The 21,524-nt window shown below is 41.6% G+C and overlaps 1 protein-coding gene across 1 annotated transcript in view; it reads right to left on the bottom strand.

Annotated features, from left to right (window-relative positions):
• ttc27 (tetratricopeptide repeat domain 27) overlaps nt 1-21,524 on the bottom strand; it is a 104,489-nt gene that overhangs the window by 13,812 nt on the left and 69,153 nt on the right. Inside the window, exons 10-16 of the mRNA XM_085800881.1 lie at nt 20,279-20,392; nt 19,395-19,490; nt 8,594-8,716; nt 8,227-8,454; nt 7,365-7,463; nt 5,844-5,896; nt 4,043-4,208 (exon numbers count right to left, since the gene is read on the bottom strand). Coding sequence (XP_085657007.1) covers nt 4,043-4,208; nt 5,844-5,896; nt 7,365-7,463; nt 8,227-8,454; nt 8,594-8,716; nt 19,395-19,490; nt 20,279-20,392 — 879 coding nt within the window. The remainder of the gene's footprint in view (nt 1-4,042; nt 4,209-5,843; nt 5,897-7,364; nt 7,464-8,226; nt 8,455-8,593; nt 8,717-19,394; nt 19,491-20,278; nt 20,393-21,524) is intronic.

Here is a 21,524-nt window from a genome sequence, read left to right as displayed (position 1 = left end):
TGTAAAATTCCGGGCCGAAACCGTCCGGTCCCGGAGCCTTGCCTCCCTTAAGAGTGTGTATGGCTTGTAAGACTTCTTCTTTAGTAATTGGCTTGCATAGCTCTGCCTTCTGTGCGTCTGAAAGAGACGGTAATTTTATCTTGTTAAGAAATGTTGTTCTAGCCTCAGAAGAGGATGTACATTCAGAGCTATAGAGGTCTTTATAGAACAGTTTCATTACTTCATTTATATCAGATGATTTTAGGCATCTCACCCCTTTTTTGTCTATAAGGGATGGAATTACATTGGGATCGGTTTTACCTCGGGCAAGGCGGGCCAGTAATCGGCCTGGTTTATTGCCTGATTCAAATAGTCTGTGTTTAGCAAAAAAAATCTGTGTCTCCGCCTTCCTGGTTAAGAGCTGATTCAAAGCAGAACGGGCTGCATCCAGCTGTTTCGCAAGAGAGCTGCTATGAGATATCTTAAACTGAGCTTCTAGATTATCTATTGTCTTCTCTAAATCTAACTGTCTTTTAAGGGCGTCTTTCTTCTGTGCTGACGTATACGATATGATAGCCCCACGTATATATGCTTTGCCGGCTTCCCACAGCGTAGAAGGACTGATATCTGGGGTTTTATTTATAGAGATGAACTGCCGCCATTCAGATGTTATATACTCTGTAACAGAGTGGTTGCTTAGAAGGGTAGGGTTAAGCCTCCAGTGTCTGCAAGCAGGATCTCTATAAGGAGGAGAGATAGTTACACTGATGGGGGAGTGGTCAGAAAGAAACTTGGTGCCAATTGTGCAGTTCAGTATTCTGTTCAAAATTGTTCTTGAAGATAAAAAGTAGTCTATTCTAGAAGAAACCTGGTGGGGGATTGAGAAGAATGTGTAGTCTTTATCTAAGGGGTGTAGCACCCTCCAAGTATCATATAGATCAAAATCCTTACAAAATTCGCCCATTTTTGCACTTTTCTTAGAGAGAGTAGATTGGGGGGGGGATAAATCAATATTTGGGTTAAAAGCACAGTTCAAGTCGCCTCCTAGCATTAAATATGGAGAAGAAAATGTTGCTAAATCCGAAATAAGCTGTGGAATGAAAGAGGCCTCATATATTGTTGGTGCATATATACAACCAAAAACTACATGTTCTCCATAAAGATAGCCAGACAGAATTACATAGCGTCCCTCTTTATCTGATAATGTTTTGTCAAGAGTAAAAGGCAGGGAGCGATGTAGGAGAATTGCAACGCCTCGACTTTTAGAATTATAAGACGAATAAAATACCTGACCTACCCAGCTTCTCCTCAATTTTATATGTTCTAGGTCTGAAAGGTGGGTCTCTTGGAGAAAGGCAATTTGGCATCTTTCTTTTTTAAGGAAGGACAGGATTTTCTGGCGTTTGATGACATGGTAAATGCCCTTAACATTAAGTGAAACAATCTTAAGATCACTCATGTAGGGTTACGCCCTCTATACAGTAAGTGTTCTATGCAGCCATACATGAAACAGAGAAGAAAAAAGGCAGTGTCTGATATGGTAGTTAATAAAGGACTGAAGCCAAACACACAAGAAAAGAATACAATAGTTACTGCTGTCTGTAGAAACCCCTCCCCAAACTGAGGCTCTGAACCCTGAACAAAATAGAGCCCCCCAAACGAAAAAACAAGAACAAAGAACATCCTTAAAAAGGCGTTAAGAGTCTTGGGGCAGGTGAAGCAGAGAGGTATCCTCCCACCTGTGAGAGAAACGAACACACCAGCTGCAGGAATGTTCACATGCATCCCACTACTGATGCCTGTTCTCCGCAACCCCCCCGCCCCGCAGCCGACAGCTGATTATGAATCACGTCCTGTGATTGAAGCATATAGTCTCAAGAAATAATTAAACACCGCTGGGAGAGAAAAAAAAAAAAAAAAAAAAGAGAGAGAGAAAAAAGAACGCAGGCAAATTACCTGAGCATGTATCCATAACAGAAAAGAGAGTAAACATAGGCCATTGATTTTTTTTTTTTCCTTTTCTTTTTAAGGAGCGGAAATCGTACTGACAACTGTAGTTGTGACGGCCACAGCTAAAATATCAATATATGAACAAATAAGTCCATCCATCTGAATAAAAATAATATTATTCAGGGAGAATCAAGACGTTATAGGCTAATTAACGACAGGTACCTGTAACATGTCAGGGGAGAGGGACTCACTGTTGCTCTGAAAGTAAACTCTAAGTGATGAGGTCCACACCGGGGTGGATTATGAACTGTTCATCTTCCATTCGGCAAGAGTTTAATTTCTGTCTGCTGTGTAGACCGTGTTAAACACTTCAGTGTCATCAATATCCTGTGCCCGAGGTTAGACGCTTCTGCTCAGAAAATCCTCAGCTTCACGTGGGTTTTTGAAGGAGTGATCCTCGCCGTTCAGGGTGAAGCATAAGCTGGCCGGGTAGCGCATCTGGAACCGCAGCCCTCTCTGGATGAGGCGGTCACACACACCGTTAAACTGACGTCGGGCTTCTCTCACCTGGGGCGATAGGTCCTGACGGATGTAGATCTTGTCTCCTTGGAAGGTGACTTCGCGTTTCTCCCGGACAGCAGAAAGGATCCGTTGTTTGTCACTAAAGTTGTGTAACTTTATGATGACAGGTCGATTGTAGTTTTTCTTCGGCGGACCTAAGGCTCTGTGTGCTCGGTCAATCTTAATGGAGCCTCGCTTGGTCTCCAGATCCAGTGTGTCTGGAAGCCAGGTCTCAAAAAACCTGACCGCCTGATTCCCCTCTGTGCCTTCTTTGAGGCCCATGATTCGTATGTTATCTCTGCGGCTCCTGTTTTCGCTGTCCTCGGCTCGGTCGGTTAATATCTTCACTTTTTTTTCGAGTTCAGCTAGCTTGTTCTCCAGAGAAGCTGTGCGGTCCTCGCCGTCAGATATGCGGGTTTCAGTCTCAGCGATCCGCTTTGTGTTGTCATCCACACAGCGGCTCAGTTTGTCCAGAGTAGAATGCAGCTCTGCAAACTTCAGTTCCATGAGAGCGCCAATCTGTTTAGTAACTGTGTCAGAAACGGTGTTAGCCACGCTTTCCTCAAACGACGTGCTGCCGCCATCTTCCATGTTAGCTTCTGTATTAGCCGCGAGTAGCTTTTTTGTGTCTTGACGAGTTACGGTTCGCACGGGTATTTGTGACGCGGGGATAGCTCGAGAAGTATTGCCTTTAGCGTTGGACATGTTCTCCAGCAAGTGTAGCCAGGAATGTTGAGGTTTATCAGTTAAAAATTGAGTTTATCGGCTGACGGAGCGGGAGGTCGGCAAAAGCGAACCTCTCAGTGCAAGCGCATCACGTGACCCCCGACCACTTTTTTCTAGATCTTTTTTTTTTTTACTTCCTTTTTTCCTAGAATCTGAGACGAGTTTTCAGAATTCTCAGGCGAAAGGATTAAGTTAAGTATGGATTTATCGAATTAATTGACTGAGCGCGACACAGCTGCAGCAGCGCACAAAAGTTGGACTTCCCCTTCACCCTCAAGGGTTGTGATGAGTTTAAACTGACTCCAGTACTGAGCTGTTCCCCTGTTGTTGCCCATTGTCCTTAGTTTGCCGTATCTAATCTTTTTATTTATGAAATCCACGTTTATGGTGGGACTCGGGAGTGGGATCGGTGTAATGTGATGTGAGCGACAGTAATGTGAGGGAGGTGGAGTGGGGAGGGGTCGGACTACACTCTCTAACAGTGTGAACATCACTGTCTGACATTTAGTCAACAGTTCACCTTTGAGTCAGCTGACATCAGATGTATTTATTAAGATGAGCTCATTTGGTCAACTTGACATGTTCTCTCCTCCCCTGTTAGGTCTGGACATTTGAATTCAAGACACAAAAATACAGTTAGAAAATGCAGCACTATCTAAATGTATCTTATTTAGGCTTTTGACTGATGGAAACAGTCAAAGACCTCACCCTGAAGTCAAAGTGATTGATCTGCTAAGTCAGTTAGTAGTTAGGTTACCGGGTACTGAACTGCAGCAAAAAAAGTCAAAGAAAAAAAGAGAAAACAAGGTTCAAACCCGGCCCGTACCTGGACGTCCTTGTAGTTTTCCCTGAGGTCCATCAGACGGTGGTAGGCTTTGACGGATTCAGAGAAGTCCCCGATGTCGGTGCTGACGGCGATGAAGTTCTCCCAGATCTGCCAGTGTTCGTAGTTACACTTCAGAGCCTCCTGCAGGGTGTGGAAGGCTTTGTTCCTACAAGTGGAGGACAACGGGAGGACACAAACAGGAGGAGGAGAGACAGTACAAGACAGATCGGAAGACAAAACACAGGATGAGTTTGGAGTTCAGGTTGAGGACAAAACAGAAAGGAAGAATAAACTTAGCATGAATGTGTAGACTAAAACAAGAGATGTGATAGCAGGTGCAGAGTGATATGTGATAAGTAGGTCTATATTTATGGACTTCCATCATAAACATAATGTCCTTTAATCTTTACTATCACTACTGAACCTCCAGCCTTAATCTAAACCTACTCTAGGTTTGAAGATTGAAATGTGTTGCATGCTGTCTGAACATGCTGTCTGGATCATGGACTCCTGTGCTTTTGGGCCATTGGTTGATTGATTAGTTATTAGCTTTTTTTCCTGCTCCAAACTATCGTTATTATATTGGCCTTTAAAAATCCACTATCATTAATTATCTTGATTAGCTGCCAACTCTGGAAGTGTCTCTGTAAAGACCGTCCTTATGGTCAAAGCTGAGCTCCCGCTTCGTGCCTGTCCACCAGCAGATAGCCGTCCCCCAAGTGAGATCTATTCAGCCAAAGAAGTCACTTTGAAGAAATATTTCAACATTTTGGCAAATTGGCCCATTGCCATAAAATTCGTTACCTTTAATTGTCGGTGCAAGCTGTTTCGATCGGCGGGGCAGACATACAAGCTGCTCAGCTAACGCTACGGAGGCATATGGTATTTCCGCCTTTCCCTCATCAAACTCATCAAATACACAATCCAACCACTCCAAAAAGTTCTCATGGACAAGTTGTGACCTGCGCATTCACCATGCTATGAAATAATAATGGAATGTTACGAGACAGAGTTGTTTTCGAGGCAAATGTGTAGCCGGAACTACATTCAAGACGCGGCTGCTCGGCAGAGTGACTTCAAAAGCGCAAGTAGTAGTATTTGCTTTGTGTGTCATAATGTTACATAATTACGGTATACGTTATTATCTCATAGCGTGGTGAATGTGCAGGTCACAACTTGTCCACGAGAGCATTTTGCAGTCGTTGGATTGTGTATTTGATGAGTTTGATGAGGGAAAAGTGGAAACACCAGTAGCCTGCATAGCGATAGCTGAGCAGCTCGTAACTCTGCCCCACTGATCGAAAATCAGCTTGCACCGACAATTAAAGGTAACGAACCTACTCCTAAAACTATAGGGATTATGGCAATGGGCCAATTTGCCAAAATGTTGAACTTTCTCTTTAAACTTGAAGTTATCTTGTTATCTAACACAGAGCTCTGAACATTGTTTGTTTTCCTTGTACATTTTAGCATATAAAAAGTCTTTCTATAAAGTCTCAACTGTCACTTAAACTTAAAGGTTTATCCATTCTGATCCACACAGCTGTCAGACCTTCAACCCAGTGTCATGTCAGATAGATCTGCACCTGAAGCTTGGCCAGCAAGTGCAGATCCACTGCTCAGTAGTTCATGTTTGTTAAACTAATGAAGAGAATAATCCACTTACACCTCAATCCATTCTAAGATATGACGCGCACACACACACACACACACACACACACACACACACACACACACAAACTCCCTCTGGAAGCAGGTGAACACACACTTCAACAAGGTTTCCAGCCACACTGAGACTCACTTCTTCTGGAGGCGGATGTAAGCTGTGGACAGGTTGTTCCATCCCTCTGCGTTCTGAAAGGAGGACGGGAGACAAGAGGGAGAGAAAAGAGTGAGGTAGAAAGACAACACCAGACAAGAGGGTTGTGCTGCATGCTGTGTTTTCAACTGTGTGTATGTCTGAGTGTGTTGGACAGACACACAACCCACTCTGGTTCACATTAAGAGAATAAGAGAGCAGGAATGTTATGTGAAACACTGATGGGAGGACCGTGATGTTATGATGTCCTTATTGAGTGCCGAAGTGGAAGCAGCCCCATGGGTCCTCAAATCGAAAAAAGTCTCCATACGAATGAATGGGAGCCCAAGTTTTATTTCGTGATCCGTTTGAATTGTGCCATGACAAAAAAATATGTCCTCTACCTGTTTAAAACATCACGTTTCATGCCGAGAAATCAGCAGTTTGTTGTAAAACGATTGTAAAATAAAATTCCGAAGAGTCCATAACCAGAAAGACTACAAGTCGCGTAGTTGACGTCACACACCAAATGCCGCCCTTACCCGTGTCAGTTGGTGACGTATTTTTTGTGGGAGACCAGATTCGTAGTCCGCAGAGCGTCGTCACACAAAATACATTCTCATGTTGTCGTTTTACGATAAACTACTGATTTCTCGGCATGAAACGTGATGTTTTAAACAGGTAGAGGACATATTTTTTTGTCATGGCACAATTCAAACGGATCACGAAATAAATCTTGGAGTCCCATTCATTCGTATGGAGACTTTTTTCGATTTGAGGACCCATGGGGCTGCTTCCGCTTCGGCACTCTATAGGGATGTCACCATTATAGATTTTATTGGTACGATTATTGTCAGAGAAATAATCATGATTATGACGATTATTATATTCAATAATTTAACAACACTATGAATGTGTAAAATCAAATATAGTCAAAATATAATTGCATTACCAATTATATAAACAAATTATTTAAAGTATCTATTAATATACAACCAATTATTAATCCTTCAGAGGAAATGTTTTAAGTGTTTTTTTAAATCTTTTTTTTCTTACAAATGAGGCGCTAACATTTAAATTCCCACCAGTTCAGTGTTACATTGGGTAAATTGAACAAAAAAAGATGAACAAAAAAACACCTGAAAGCATTTGTCTTGATTGACCTGACGAAGAGCGCACTGCTCGAAACGTTGTCCTTTTTATAGTCCTCTAATAAATTTTTGTACTTTGGGGGGCTCATACAGTGTTGCGAGTCCTTTCTTGTTTTTGACATTGGGTAAATTGACATTAACATGATGATGATTCATATTGTTCATGATGTTGTGTAACTTGTTTACATTCCGTGCGCTGATCTTTTTGGAAAGTGACGGTATTTAGGAATCTTTACGATTAAATAATTGTGGCATTTAATACTGCGATTGATTGTGAAAACAAGTAATCGTGACATCCCTACCTTATATTTCTTTTGTTCTGTGTGTGTGTGTGTGCGTTGTTACATTTCGTTCTGTGTGTGTAGGTACTCACATCTGGCTCCAGTCCCACACACCTCTGGAAAGCCCTGGCAGCTCCTTCATAGCCCTCCAGGGTAAAGTAGGCACATCCGAGGGAAAACCACACGCCAAGCTACACACACACACACACACGCACACGCACACGCACACGCACACGCACACGCACACGCACACGCACACGCACACGCACACGCACACGCACACACACACACACACACAGGGGGAGAGAGGAAACTGCAGCCTGAATCCACATCCATGCAAAAAAAGTGAACATTTCAGACGTGTCATCCATACAGTACTTACACTGACATGCCAACACAACATGTTGGCTCATGGTGTTGGCATGCAGTAACCCAGCCGAGGATGATGGGAGGTGTCATGAGTTAAACAGACATGAGGTCATGAAGTAAAGAGACCCAGAGAGCAGAGCACACCGACATCGGAGGGGTCCTGTATGGCAGGGGTCCCCAACCTTTTTATCCCTGCAGATAAAATGTTACCATGGCGGCGGCGCCGGGGTCCAAGTGGTGACTTTTTCTTTGGACGAGCAGTGTATATTAGATTTGTCCAGTTTATTTTCCAACTCACCCCAAATTTGCTTGATGGGGTTGAGGTCCAGACTTTGTGAATAATTTGGCTTCTTCTGTGAAAAACACAATTGTGTGACACTGACAGAAACAGGCCTTGTTTGTTTTTCGTTACGAAAATGACTGATGATTAAAGGCCATTTCAACAAAAACAACTGAAACCTCTTAAAATCCAAGTGTTCTAATAACTCTGGTCATCACTGTACTCCATGATGAACTTTGATGGATTCAATAACAACATGACCAGCCACCACACCTAGCCCCAGCAGGGTCAGCGTGTCTTTGTACCTGCATGCCGTTGATCTTGAGTGACTGCTCAAAACAGTCCACACACTGCTGGAACTCCTTGTTGCGGAGGTGCAGCAGGGCTTTGGAGCGCATGGCTCTGGCGCTGCGTCGTCTCGACAGCTCCCAGGCCCGGTCGTAGTACTGATGGTCCCTCAGGATGTCCCCCAGGAGGCAGTACAGGCTGGGCGTCTCCTTCTTCTCCAGCTCCCTGCGGACAATCTCCTCGGCCTGGGGGAACGGACCACATCAGCATTATTTGATTTTGTCTTTGCAGACACAAAGTAGAACCGTTTTGATGCCAGTTTGTTGAACTAACAAGCAGCTCCTGTGAGCCCAGCACAGACATGTAGACAGTTTGAATCGTTACCTTGCCGTGCTGACCCAGCCTCTCGTAGCAGATGACTGCGTCTTCCCAGAGCTCCAGCTTCTCGTACATGAGCAGGGCTGAGCTGGTGCAGCCCAGGTCTGTCAGCAGGCTGGCCAGCTGCTTCTGCAGGGGGGGGGCAACACACTGATCAGAGGTCACAGTCGTGCAAACGGCTCTGAGTCATCTGCATGTTGATGAATAGTCAGGGGACCAAAGTCTTTACAAGTGCATCTCAGTAAATCAGAACAGCATGGAAAGTTCATTTATTTCAGTTGTTCAATAGTCAAATAGTGAAACTCATATAGTATATAGATTCATTACACAGATACTGGAATATTTCATGTTTTTATTTCTTTTAATTGTAATGATTATGTCTTATATTTAATGAAAATACAAAATTAAGTAAATCAAAAAATTAAAATGAAATCCAAACAAACAAATGTATAGAGCAACGAAAGAATGGAACTCACTTCCAAATTATGTCACTCAACAAAAGAACATGACTGAAAGATTATTATCTAACAAGAAACTTCATTAACTAGAAGTTCTTAAAGCCCCAGTATGTAACTTATTTGGCTTTTTATTAGCAAAAATCAAATATTGCTTTCATAAATACGTATTTCACTGAAGTGGAATCACACCCGCATACAAATGAAAGCTTTCTCGTACCTTAGAATGAGTTGTTACAAGTCGTTACAAATACATAAGGGGGGGGCGCACCGAACCGAGGCGGCCATGTTGCATCGGCAAACCAACCGGATGTCATTTTACTCTACGAGAGAAAGACGGTAAAACGTGGGTCAGGTAAACAATACGACATCACCATGACAACATATTGTCACGCCTGTATTGTTTTGACTCGTGCTGGCGGACCACTTGTTTACATAGACGCTTGTTTATCCTGTTACATGCAGTGTCTGTTGTCTGTCTGACGTCTGCCCGATTTCACCTGAATGCAACATCAAGAATACGTTCCGATATGCAACCGCACCGCTAGATGGAGGGAATTCCTACATATTTAAATATATATATACTTTAAATATTCAATAGCTTTGCTGTAATGACATTTCTATAAGCTGACAGATTTAAATGGAAGAGCTTTAATGTATTGTTTGTGTTGTCCTTAGTATGTATACCTGTGCTTGTCTATATCGATTAACTTATTAAAACTGGTACGGGAGTGCGAGTTATAATGTGTATGTATTGTTATATTGTGTGTGTGTGTGTGTGTGTGTGTGTTGCAATGCATATGCATTTTGTATGGTGTTATCATGACATGGATGTTTGTATTGTCATGTGGAAATTGTGAATAGGTGCTGTTTGGCAAAAGCTAATGGGGGTCTAAAATAAACAACCAAACACCTGCAGAGGTTTCCTACAAATGAAAGCTTTCTCGTACCTTAGAATGAGTTGTTACAAGTCGTTACAAATACATAAGGGGGGGCGCACCGAACCGAGGCGGCCATGTTGCATCGGCAAACCAACCGGATGTCATTTTACTCCACGAGAGAAAGACGGTAAAACGTGGGTCAGGTAAACAATACGACATCACCATGACAACATATTGTCACGCCTGTATTGTTTTGCCTCGTGCTGGTGGACCACTTGTTTACATAGACGCTTGTTTATCCAGTTACATGCAGCGTCTGTTGTCTGTCTGACGTCTGCCCGATTTCACCTGAATGCAACATCAAGAATACGTTCCGATATGCAACCGCACCGCTAGATGGAGGGAATTCCTACATATTTAAATATATATATACTTTAAATATTCAATAGCTTTGCTGTAATGACATTTCTATAAGCTGACAGATTTAAATGGAAGAGCTTTAATGTATTGTTTGTGTTGTCCTTAGTATGTATACCTGTGCTTGTCTATATCGATTAACTTATTAAAACTGGTACGGGAGTGCGAGTTAATGTGTATGTATTGTTATATTGTGTGTGTGTGTGTGTGTGTGTGTGTGTGTGTGTGTGTGTGTGTGTTGCAATGCATATGCATTTTGTATGGTGTTATCATGACATGGATGTTTGTATTGTCATGTGGAAATTGTGAATAGGTGCTGCTTGGCAAAAGCTAATGGGGGTCTAAAATAAACAACCAAACACCTGCAGAGGTTTCCTGACTCTGGTTCAGTAGCTCCACTGTCATGGAGAAGAGCTGATCATCTACTTTATTGAGATGCACCTGTACTGTTAGTTAGGAGCCATGGATGTCTCTACTAAAAGTTAAAAGGTCAAAGGGTCACCAGACTCTGCGGGACCTTGAACAAATGGGAGCCACATCAACAGAAGGGTTGAATGGTTTTCTACAGCCCTGTATGTTTGAAAGCTGCTTTTTTTTTAACTTTATTTTTATTGAATCATTCAATTTTACAATATAATGGAGAAAAAGAAAAAGGAACAAGAAAGAAGAACAAGGAAGAAAGTGCACAGACGGAAAATTGTACGCAAATATATCGTTACACAGGGAAAGATATAACAATATGTTTTTTAGCGGTAGATCCAAGGTTTAGAGTTACTTCAATCATTTTTGTTCTGTTTGTCCACAGTCTACTCTTCTTGTCAAAACGGGACTAAACCATTCACACACTAGTGTACAACAAGACTGAGAGAGCACATCAAATAGGACAGTAGAGGGCACTGTACCCAAGCAAAAAATAAAAAAGTAAATAAATAGAAAAATAAAAAGATAAAACAGAGCACAAGTTGTGATAGTGTCGCCTATTCAGGATGAGCTGTCCATTTCCTCCATAATACAGTGAATTTGTCCATGTTCAAGTTCAAAGAAAAAGTCAGTTTTTCCATGTTATACATTTGTTTTACAATTGCAGTCCACTCTTCTTTAGATGGAGACTCTTTCGATAGCCATCTTCTCGTAATAGCTTTTTTAGCGGAGACCAACATTATTTTAATCAAATAATTGTCAGCAACACTGATTGTGGGGGAAATATTACCAAGATAAATTGTACAAAAATCATGTTTAATCTCAAAGCCCAATATTGAATTAATTTTCACCACTACATCCCGCCAGAAAGAATGTATAATTGGACAGTCCCAGAAGACATGGAAATGGTCCGCCTGTGCGTTTCCACACTCTCTCCAACACTTTCCATAACTTGTCTGACCTTTCTGAAGCTGTTTGATTTTGGGAGTGATAAAAAATCGGATTATATTCTTCCACGAAAATTCCCTCCAATAGCCAGAGCTAGAAGTGCTCATTTGAGTTTTGCAAATGTTCAACCAGTCATCATCTGAAATGGTTATTTTGGCTTCTTTTTCCCATTTGGATTTAACATAAAGAGTAGAAGTACCATTAAATGACTGTAAACAGGTATAGATTTTGGAAATCAGTTTCCGGTTTAATTTAGATTTATATGCCTCAATCAAGATGTTTATTAAATCAGAACTGCCTTCCTCTGTTGTGCTTACATCACAGTTAAAATGCGCTCTAACTTGAAGGAACCTGAAAAGGTCTTGATTTTCTAAGTCGTATTTATCCTTAAGTTTTTGAAAACAGTCTAGTGTCCCTTTGTCAGAAATGAGACAGTATGTTGTGATACCTTTGGAGAGCCACTGTTTGAAGCGTCCATCCATCTGGGCAGGTTTAAAATCCTTATCATGTGTTACCCATCGTAATATTTTCATGTGGTTTTCCAGTTTGTTTTTTCGGCATTCACCAAACCAAATATTTAGGGGAGTTCTTGTCCAACCACTTAAGTTTTGTTTATACAATAAATATAGATTTCTGTCACCAAGCAAGCTCTGGAGGGGAATATCCAGTTGGCTTAATTCCAGATTTTTCCACTTGGCGTTGTAATATGGGTCGCACAAATAGATCAAGTATCTGAGCTGTGCAGATTTGTAGTAGTTCTCTATGTTGGGCAAGGCCAAACCTCCTTTTTCTTTAGACAGTTGCAATGTTTTATACCTGATCCTTGGTTTAAGGCCTCTCCAAATGAACCCAGATAGCATTCTCTTCCATTCTATTAATTGTTTTTGCGGTATTTCTATTGGTATTGACAGAAAAAGGAAAAGCAATCGTGGTAAGATGTTCATTTTAACTATATCTATTCTGCAATGCAAGTCCAGTGGTAATAAACTCCATTTGTTCAAATCTGCCTTTATCTCTGTTGTAATTGGGGGATAATTTGTTGCGTAAATGGTAGATAAATCCTTTGGGATTTTTATTCCTAAGTATTTAATAATGTTATTTTCCCATTTAAAATTGCACAGGTTATTTATTTGAGGTGGGGGAATATAGTTAAATGAGATAACTTGTGTTTTATGAATGTTTAATTTATAACCCGAATAATGACCAAATGTTTTCAGGGAAGACATTAATGTTGGTAAACTCAAATCTGGTTGGGAAAGAGTGATTAATACATCATCTGCATAAAGGCAGGTCTTATACTCAGTGCCTTTAAACCGGATTCCCTTAATGTTCTGGTCTTCTCTAATAGCCTGAGCCAAAGGCTCGATAAATAGAGCAAACAAAGTCGGACTTAAGGGACATCCCTGCCGACAGCCTCTCTCAAGTGGCACAGGGTCAGTCAAACTACCATTTATTTTGATTTTGGCAAAGGGAGAATGATATAAATTTTTTAAATATGAGATAACTTTAATATCAAAGCCAAATCTTTGTAATGTTAAATATAGGTATTCCCAACTAACTGAATCGAATGCCTTTTCAGCGTCAAGGCTAAGAACGATGGACTTATCTTTTTTTTTACTCATGTGCTCCATCAAATGTAACGCCCGTCTTACATTATCTTGTGTCTGTCTGGTTTTAAGAAAACCTGTCTGGTCTTCATCTATTATGTCCGGAATAATGTTTTCTAATCTTTTTGCAATTATTGAGGCGTATAATTTATAATCTAGGTTTAAGATCGATATCGGTCTATAAGAACCACACTCAGACTTATCTTTACCCGCCTTAGGAATTACAGAAATGATAGCACGTCTCCAGGAGACTGGTATTTCTCCCCCATTAAGTGTAAAATTAAAACATTTCAATAATGATGGTGATAGTAACTCTCTAAATGCTTTATACCCTTCGGCGGAATATCCGTCCTCACCTGGCATTTTATTTGTTTTGAGTCTGGAGATTGCATTATCCAGCTCTTTTTGTGTTATTTCATTCATCATTATTTTATTCTGTTCTAATCCAATGGACGGAAGATCCAGTGAGTTAAGGAAATGTGTAATACTCAAAGAATCAGCTCCCTTTGGTCGAGTGTACAGATCTTTGTAGTAATCTTCAAAGGACTTTTGTATTTCTTTTAGCTTATGACACATCTTTCCAGATTGTGTGTCCTTAATTTTATGAATGGACCTTTCCTCTTGCTGCTTTCTTATCCTCCAGGCTAACAGTTTTTTAGCCCTTGGTCCATTATCATAGTACCTTTGCTTGATGTACTTTGCCTTCATCTCCTCATGACTATCATATAGTTTATTTAAGTTTTGTTTAGTGAGTTTTATCTGATCTAATAATTTGGGGTCATTAAGTTCCATATGTTTAATTTTGAGGTCTTTTAGTTCCTGTAATAGGTCGTTTATTCGTTTCTGTTTCTCCCTCTTTTTAATTGAAGACCACATTATAAGTTTTCCCCTTATTACTGCCTTGGCAGCATCCCATACAGTACCTGGAGACACTTCTCCAGTGTCATTTTGTTCTAAATATTCTTTAAATTCTTTATGAATAAATTGTTTACACAACGGGTCATTTAATAAGCTTGTGTTAAGCCTCCATGTCGTGTTTTTCGTTTCAGTATCCAGATGTAGGGAAAGATATACACCTGCGTGGTCTGAGATATCTTTAACCCCTATTTGACATTTCAAGATTCTGTGTCTTTCTGAGTTGAACATAAAAAAATAGTCAATCCGTGAATGAACATTATGGGGGTGGGAGAAAAACGTAAACTGCCTTGCTGTAGGGTTCAGTACCCTCCAAACGTCCATCATACCTGCTTCAAGGAGAAGTTTCTTAACAGTGACTGTTTCAGAGTTAATTCTTTTTGTTACATTAGAGGAGTCAAGGGACGGTTGTAATTGTATATTCCAATCTCCGCCACAGACCAAAATCCCTTCAGTCTCTTCAGCAATCAAATCAAATATTTTCTTTATAAATACTTTATCATTACCAGGGGGTCTATACACATTCAGCAGTGTTACCTGCTTGTGATCAATGTAACCCTTCACTAAAATGAATCTCCCCTCGGTATCCCTTATTTGTTTAGAGATCTGGAAAACAACTTTGTTTGAGATTAATATTATGACTCCTCTCTTTTGACCATGTTTATAAGATGAGTAATATGCATTCTTAAAACCCAACTGTTTAAACTTTTCATGCTCTTTATCACTAAGGTGAGTCTCCTGCCAAAAAATAATCTGTTGTTTTTCTCTTTTCATTTTAGTAATCAACTTGCTCCTTTCAATAGGATTTTGTAGACCATTGACATTTAAAGTAATTATTTTGTATTCCTGATTTGACATCCTACCTCTTAATTCCAGTCCACATATTTTTCCCTTCCAATAATCTAAACATATAAATAAAAACCATCTGTGCTGAACACAAGCAAACAAAAATAACCTCCAAAGGTGAAGTAAAGTAACAACTTCTGAACGGGGAGGGGAGGCCTCCAAAGGAAGGGCCCCTCCAGATGCATCCTAACATCGTCCTAGGCGGTTTTAGTACACGCAGTTTTCGGTGTAGTTTCTGTCACCCCGTGAAACAGTCCGATCGGTATTTTCTTAATAATATGAGCTAAGAGCCGTAATCATCAACCGGCGTTTCACAAAAAAGAAAAGGAAAAAAAGAAATACTCTCATGAAAAAAAAGAGAGGAGAAGAAAAAATAAAATAAAAGTCCTAACAGTTCCAGTCTTTTAAATAATTATCATTAATGATTTTTTTTTTTTTTTTTCCCTTCAATTTTACCCTCCTCTCATATCACTCACGAGTGCACCTCAGGTCATATCCTCCTGCAGTGTAATGGATCGTTGAAATCTCCGGAGCTTCTCTCTGGCTCGTTCGATGTCTGAAGACCTGTCTCGGTGTCTTGGGGACCCGCTGGCCTGCCATGTGTTTCTTTCCAGCTTCTTGCGCGGTGTCACAGCTGCCTGGGATGCGTCGGCGCGCGTGTTTCCCTCGTCGGCTGTCAGTATCCCCCTCTTGAGCAAATCCTCCGTCGCCTCGTCCGCGTTGTCGTATGTGGCGGGTCCTTCATCATAGAAGACTCGGAGCCTTGCAGGTGCAGGTGTTTGGAATCTGAGTCCTCGTTCTTTTAACACCTTCCTCAGTGGGGCGTATTTCTTCCTCTTTTTTATCACGTCTGCTGGGTAGTCGTGATCGAAGTACACTCTTTTCCCCTTGAAGTGTATCTCTTTCTTTTTCCATGCGGTGCTCAGCACCAGATCCTTGGTTTTGTAGACGAGGAAATAAGCGACCATGGATCTCGGGGCGGCTGGCAGTGATGGTTTTGGTCCGAGTGACCGGTGGCAGCGTTGTATATTGAGGTCGATGTCTGGGAGTTGCAACTCGGATTTAATTAATCTCTCCAGAAACTCACATGCGTTGTTCCCCTCCTCCCCCTCGGGGATCCCGAAGATGCGGAGGTTGTTTCTGCGGGAGCGTGTTTCTAAATCAGTTAACTTTGACACGATGCTCTTTTGCTCCTTCAGAGCCTGGAGAAGCTCGTCCCTCGCGGTAACACTCCACTCCTCCATCTCGGCCACTCGGGTCTCCACCTCCTCAACCCTAGCCTCTGTGTTCTTGAGTTCTGCCCCAATCTCGCTCAGTTGTTGGTTAACTTCTTCTTTTAAGTTCCCGAACTCTTCCCTCATGTCTTTTTTGATTGTCTCGCAGAATCCGCTCAGTTCTTTTTTCATGTCCAAGTGCCCTGCTTTTATGTCAGCGCGGATAGCGTCCATGCTAGCTTGCAGGGCGGCCATTGTAGCATGCACATTAGGTTCATCTGTGTCGACGCCTCCTGTCGCCATTTCCTCGTTTTCCTCACAGTTTGGGCTCGTTATGGTCTTAGCGTTCCTTAGATTGTATCTCCCCATAAAAAAATCACAGATATGCTCGTGTAAATTACTCTGAGGTTGGGGAAATGTCGGACCGTTCTGGGAGCTCTCGAACTACACCGCCGACCAGCTCGCCGCCATAACCGGAAGTCGAAAGCTGCTTTTTTTTTTTTTTTTTTTTTTTTTAATACAACTGGGCAATGAATGAAAACCACGGGCCGCCCCAGAGACAGGAAATCTGCTGTCAAATTTACGACATGGTTTAGAAAATGGTCAGCAGTAATGTGAAATACACTGTGTGTGATGTGTAGTTATTGTTCTGTGTATGGTATAAAACAAGTGTGAAAATTCCTGCGCTCCAAAGGTATAACACAGAACGTTTCTCTTGGGCACACACACACACACACACACACACACACACACACACACACACACACACACACACACACACACACACACACACACACACACACACACACACACACACACACACACACACACACACACACACACACACACACACACACACACACACACACACACACACACACACACACACACACAAAGTTGTATGCAGAGCCTGGCTCTGCTGTGAGGACATGCATCACCGTGCTGCTGCAGTGCTCCTCCCTCCACCTCAGCCCACTTCCCAGTCCCCAGGCTGCAATAGGCGCTCTTCTATCCCAGCTTTATTGCTGTTATGACTTATTACACGCCACCTGGGTGATGTCTCCTACCCAACTCATCTCTCCTTCTCTAACACTCAGACTCTTCTCCTCCTCCTTCAATCTTTCTATTACCACTGATTCTACTAGGGCTGTTTCAGTGTTTGTCTTCTGATGCCTGGTGGTTCAGCAAATATGTCACAAAATGTCAGAAGTGGAGTTTTCTACAGCTCCTGGGGGACCGTTATATATCCTATTATACCCTTTATTGATTCAGAGATGTCACCTTCAGCTCTAAAAGCAAACTTATGATTATACTAAACAGAAAATGAACGTTTTCTAACTTAGAGAAAGTCAGACTGAGACTATGTGCAGAGCACAAATAATAAAACAATACAGTAAAGTACTATGATAAGAAAGAGAGAGAGTCTGAACTCTGTACCCTCTATTTTAAATCACCCTCTAAAAAACAAAGAATAAAAAGTGAATTCAAAAGTGTTTTGACCTTCTCTGATGCAACAGGTTCTAACAGCTTATAACCTGCACTAGTAACCTAGGGTTCCTTCATGTCATAAGTGAGCATTTTGTTGTTACAAGTGACAGAGACGACCCCACAGGACTGACTGCTGACTATAGACAGCTGCTCCTGAAGCCACAGTAGAAAAAAACAAATGATGGCCTTAATCAGACTATAACTGGACAAACACGTTAGTTTGACCTCTTCATATCTGACTAAAACACCCAGATAATGTGATTGGAAACCGGTTTTCTTCTGCGTGTATACGCCTTAATCTGACTGAAACTGGACGATGCATTCATACATGCTTCACAACAGTAGAGACGGCACATTAAGCCGGCCGAACCCAGTCAACAAAAAGAAAAAGAAAAAAGAAGCGTCTGTTCTAATGCATCAGCGCCGATTCAGTGCATTTCACACAGTGCAACCAGCAAGAAGACGTGTTTAATAAAAAGAAGTCCTTGGCTCAACACAACCCCGACCCACAAGTTATTTATTTCCAGTTATTTACTAGGTGAAAAAAAAGTCAACCGGAAAGTGGTCCGCATTAACCCATATCTCCACAACGCATATCTCCACCAGGACACTGGGACAGGGACAGAACTCCGACGAGACGCCAAACTCGAGCTATGAGCACAGCTGGACATAGCTGTGCATGTAAACATGCTGACTATTATTCCATCTACTGCTACTGTATATCACTGCAGTAAATGGGGGGCGACCCCCATTCCGAAGGACCGCCATTCCGACGGTCTGCCAGTCCGAAAATTCCTTCCGAAGGGGCGCTGTTCCGAATGTGTTTTATTTTGAAAATTGACTGGATTCTCTCGTGGTTTGACTTCCTGCAAAATAAATGTCCTTGCTCTGTGCTTTGGTTGGGTTTAGGCAATGTAGAAAGGAGTTGGTAAGTTTAGTAAAAAGATCAAGTAGAGGCCAAGAAAGTCTCTGCTAATATGCAGCTCCTCCGGGAATCAAACCCTGATCTCCCGCACTGGAGGCGGATGCTCTAACCACTGTACTACCAAAGCATTCGCTGTGATGAGTGTACCCAGTGCCTTAAACCTTTTAATGGCGGACTTTTTTCAGGTTCAGAGAGGCACCCCTTTTCCATAAATAATTAAGGGCCGGCATTCCGACACATTAAAGTAAACGTTCGGAATGGCACCCTGGAACCGCAGTAAATAGACTGATATGTGATTGACAACTTCGACTTTCTTTGTTTCACCAGGTTCAAAGTTTCAGGAAAATGACTGGATGGAGTGGACAGCCATGGACCGAGACACATGCTGATTTACATTCACCTCAGTGATCCTCTGACTTTTCATCTGCCAAGTCAACATTTAACTATGTCCAGTGTTTTGGGATAGAAACAAATACCTGGAATCAGTCATAGCTGTAGTTTGTGGTTTATGCTAATTATCAAATACTTCCTCTATGCAAGCAGAAGCAGTCTTCTAATTATTAGCATTATTAGCATCAGCAGGAGCTTTTCCACATTACCTGTTCTCTTCCATAACAGAGAGGGTTCAGAGGTGAACAGTCTGTAACTGTGTGAAAGCTGAATGCGTTTTTGAACATGTTTTCTTGTGTACCTGGACAGCCCATCTGGGTGGGGCCTGGCAGCAGTAGAAGAGTTTGAGGCGCTCTGTCATGGGACAGCTCTTGTCTTCAAAGTGGTCAACTACAGCCTGCAGAGGGAGGACAGGAGAAGAGTGTCTTTCATCAGGGGTAAGACATCCTGCAGAGCAACACTGGATCTAACCACACTGGGATTGTGCACGTCTCCTAATGTGACAGAATACAGTTCACATTTACACACTGAGATGTGATCACAGCACATGTAAAACCATTGTCATTTAAGAGTTGTGAGGATTTGGCCAGCTAGTTCCCCTGACAAAAAAACCTGACTGAAAATGAAGATGTGTTCATGGACTTACTGCAACAACCACCGCCCAACAATGTCAAGATTATAATGAGCAGGTACAGTTTGGGAAGAGGCAGTACACAGCTAATCTTGTGTGTGTTAACTACGTATTAGTTCTTAGTTCTTTTATTTTGCACAATTTAAAAGAATACAACATACTGTAAAACATAATAGGTAATAATGAAATAGTGCAGGGATAGGCAAAAAAGCCTCCACCTTATAATAATATTAATGTTACAACTAGATTTTGTTTTACTTTAAATATGGAATGATAGAGTAGTGATTAAGGGGTGGGAAATGAAAAGTTTGGCTTCCTCCTGATCTTTTTCGAGCATTCGTTGTTTACTGATTTAAATATTGGACTTGACACTACAACGTGTTACTTATTTTATATGTCTTTTTCTCCCTCCATCTTTTTAATATGTTCGAAATAAAGAATAATCATATCAAATTATTTGACATTCACACAGTCTGAAGGTAAAGATATCAGCGAAAAGGAACAGAGGAACAAAAGAACAAGAACAAAAGCAAACTCTTCCCATCTGTTCTTACCTGGGTTTGCATCATGGCTCTCTCAACACAGCGGGAGCTTCCTCTTTCCAGTTTGGTTCTGAGACAAAGCGCCGTGACCTCTACGCCCCAGAACTTGGGCTGAGACAGTATACACTGCAGAATGACAATAGGGAGAAGAGAGAGATCAGTCAGCATCAACTCAGTCAGGATCAGGAACTCATCGACTGGAGCTTCGTCTGTCCAGGTCCAGTCACTTACAACACATCAAGGCTGGTTATTACAGTTTTACAACTTAGTTAGTGTGAATGCTGGAAGCATTCACACTATTGTTATTCGGTTCGGCCATTTTCTGCCTTTCTTCGTCATGTAACTAGTCCTTCATACTTTGTGCTATTTCAACAATTCAAATATCAAAATGTTCAGCCTTTTCGGGACAGGTGTGCTATGTCTTTTCTCTTTTCAACTATTCATACTTTTTGCAATATTCAACTATTTCTGATTTTTTTTTCCCCATAGAGAATGCATTGGAACAGTCTTGAAACTCTTCAAATCTTCTTACTTCTTTCAGCCTTTAAAGCGTCCACATACTTTCAGCTAGAGACTTCATTCAAATTCTGAGCTGTAGACAAACTTCTAATGTATTCATCCTGTATGTACAACTTTTTCATAGCTTGTACCGTTTTTGAGATAAATCCTTTAAAAGCACATGAGGATTTCTGACAAATTTCACACTTTTCAATGAGTGTGTATGGGGTTGGGTCAGAGTGAGTGACATCATCGTTAGAGTGAGAGGGATCGAAAAAACATTCAGGATTTTTTCTGGATAAATTGCCAGCACGGCCACAAATTAAACTCTAGACACATGATTTCCTCACCGGTTTGTAGCCACACTTGTTGTGTCTCATTTGATGTGCTCAAAACAGCAGACAGACTTACAGAATTGTCTCTATGAGCCTAATTGTGCAGCTAGACCCGCTCCAGTGGCTCATCCACTTCAATAGAAAAGTAGGAGCTGATTTTTTTAGAAAAGCAGAAATGCCCCCCTTTTCTACCTTGCGACCCTGAGAAAAGTTTTTGCCCTACAAACATTTAATGCACATCAATGTGCTCAGGAAGGTCTGCTTGCCCAGATGGTCAGGACCATATTCTGATAAGAGTCACGGTTCTCTTTTACTGGGCTGTTTTGGGAAGCTGCTCAGAGCACAAATCTCTCTGCTCTGCTCTGCTCTGCTCTGTGTGCAGTTGGTCCAGCTGTAGCGGCCAGCTCGTTATCAAAGTCTATAAA

Source organism: Trachurus japonicus, chromosome 15, assembly GCF_045865225.1.
Source record: "Trachurus japonicus isolate A0001 chromosome 15, Traja_1.0".
NCBI classification, from domain to species: domain Eukaryota; kingdom Metazoa; phylum Chordata; class Actinopteri; order Carangiformes; family Carangidae; genus Trachurus; species Trachurus japonicus.
Note: the sequence above shows the minus strand (reverse complement) of the source record. Positions and strands in the feature narration are given on the sequence as shown.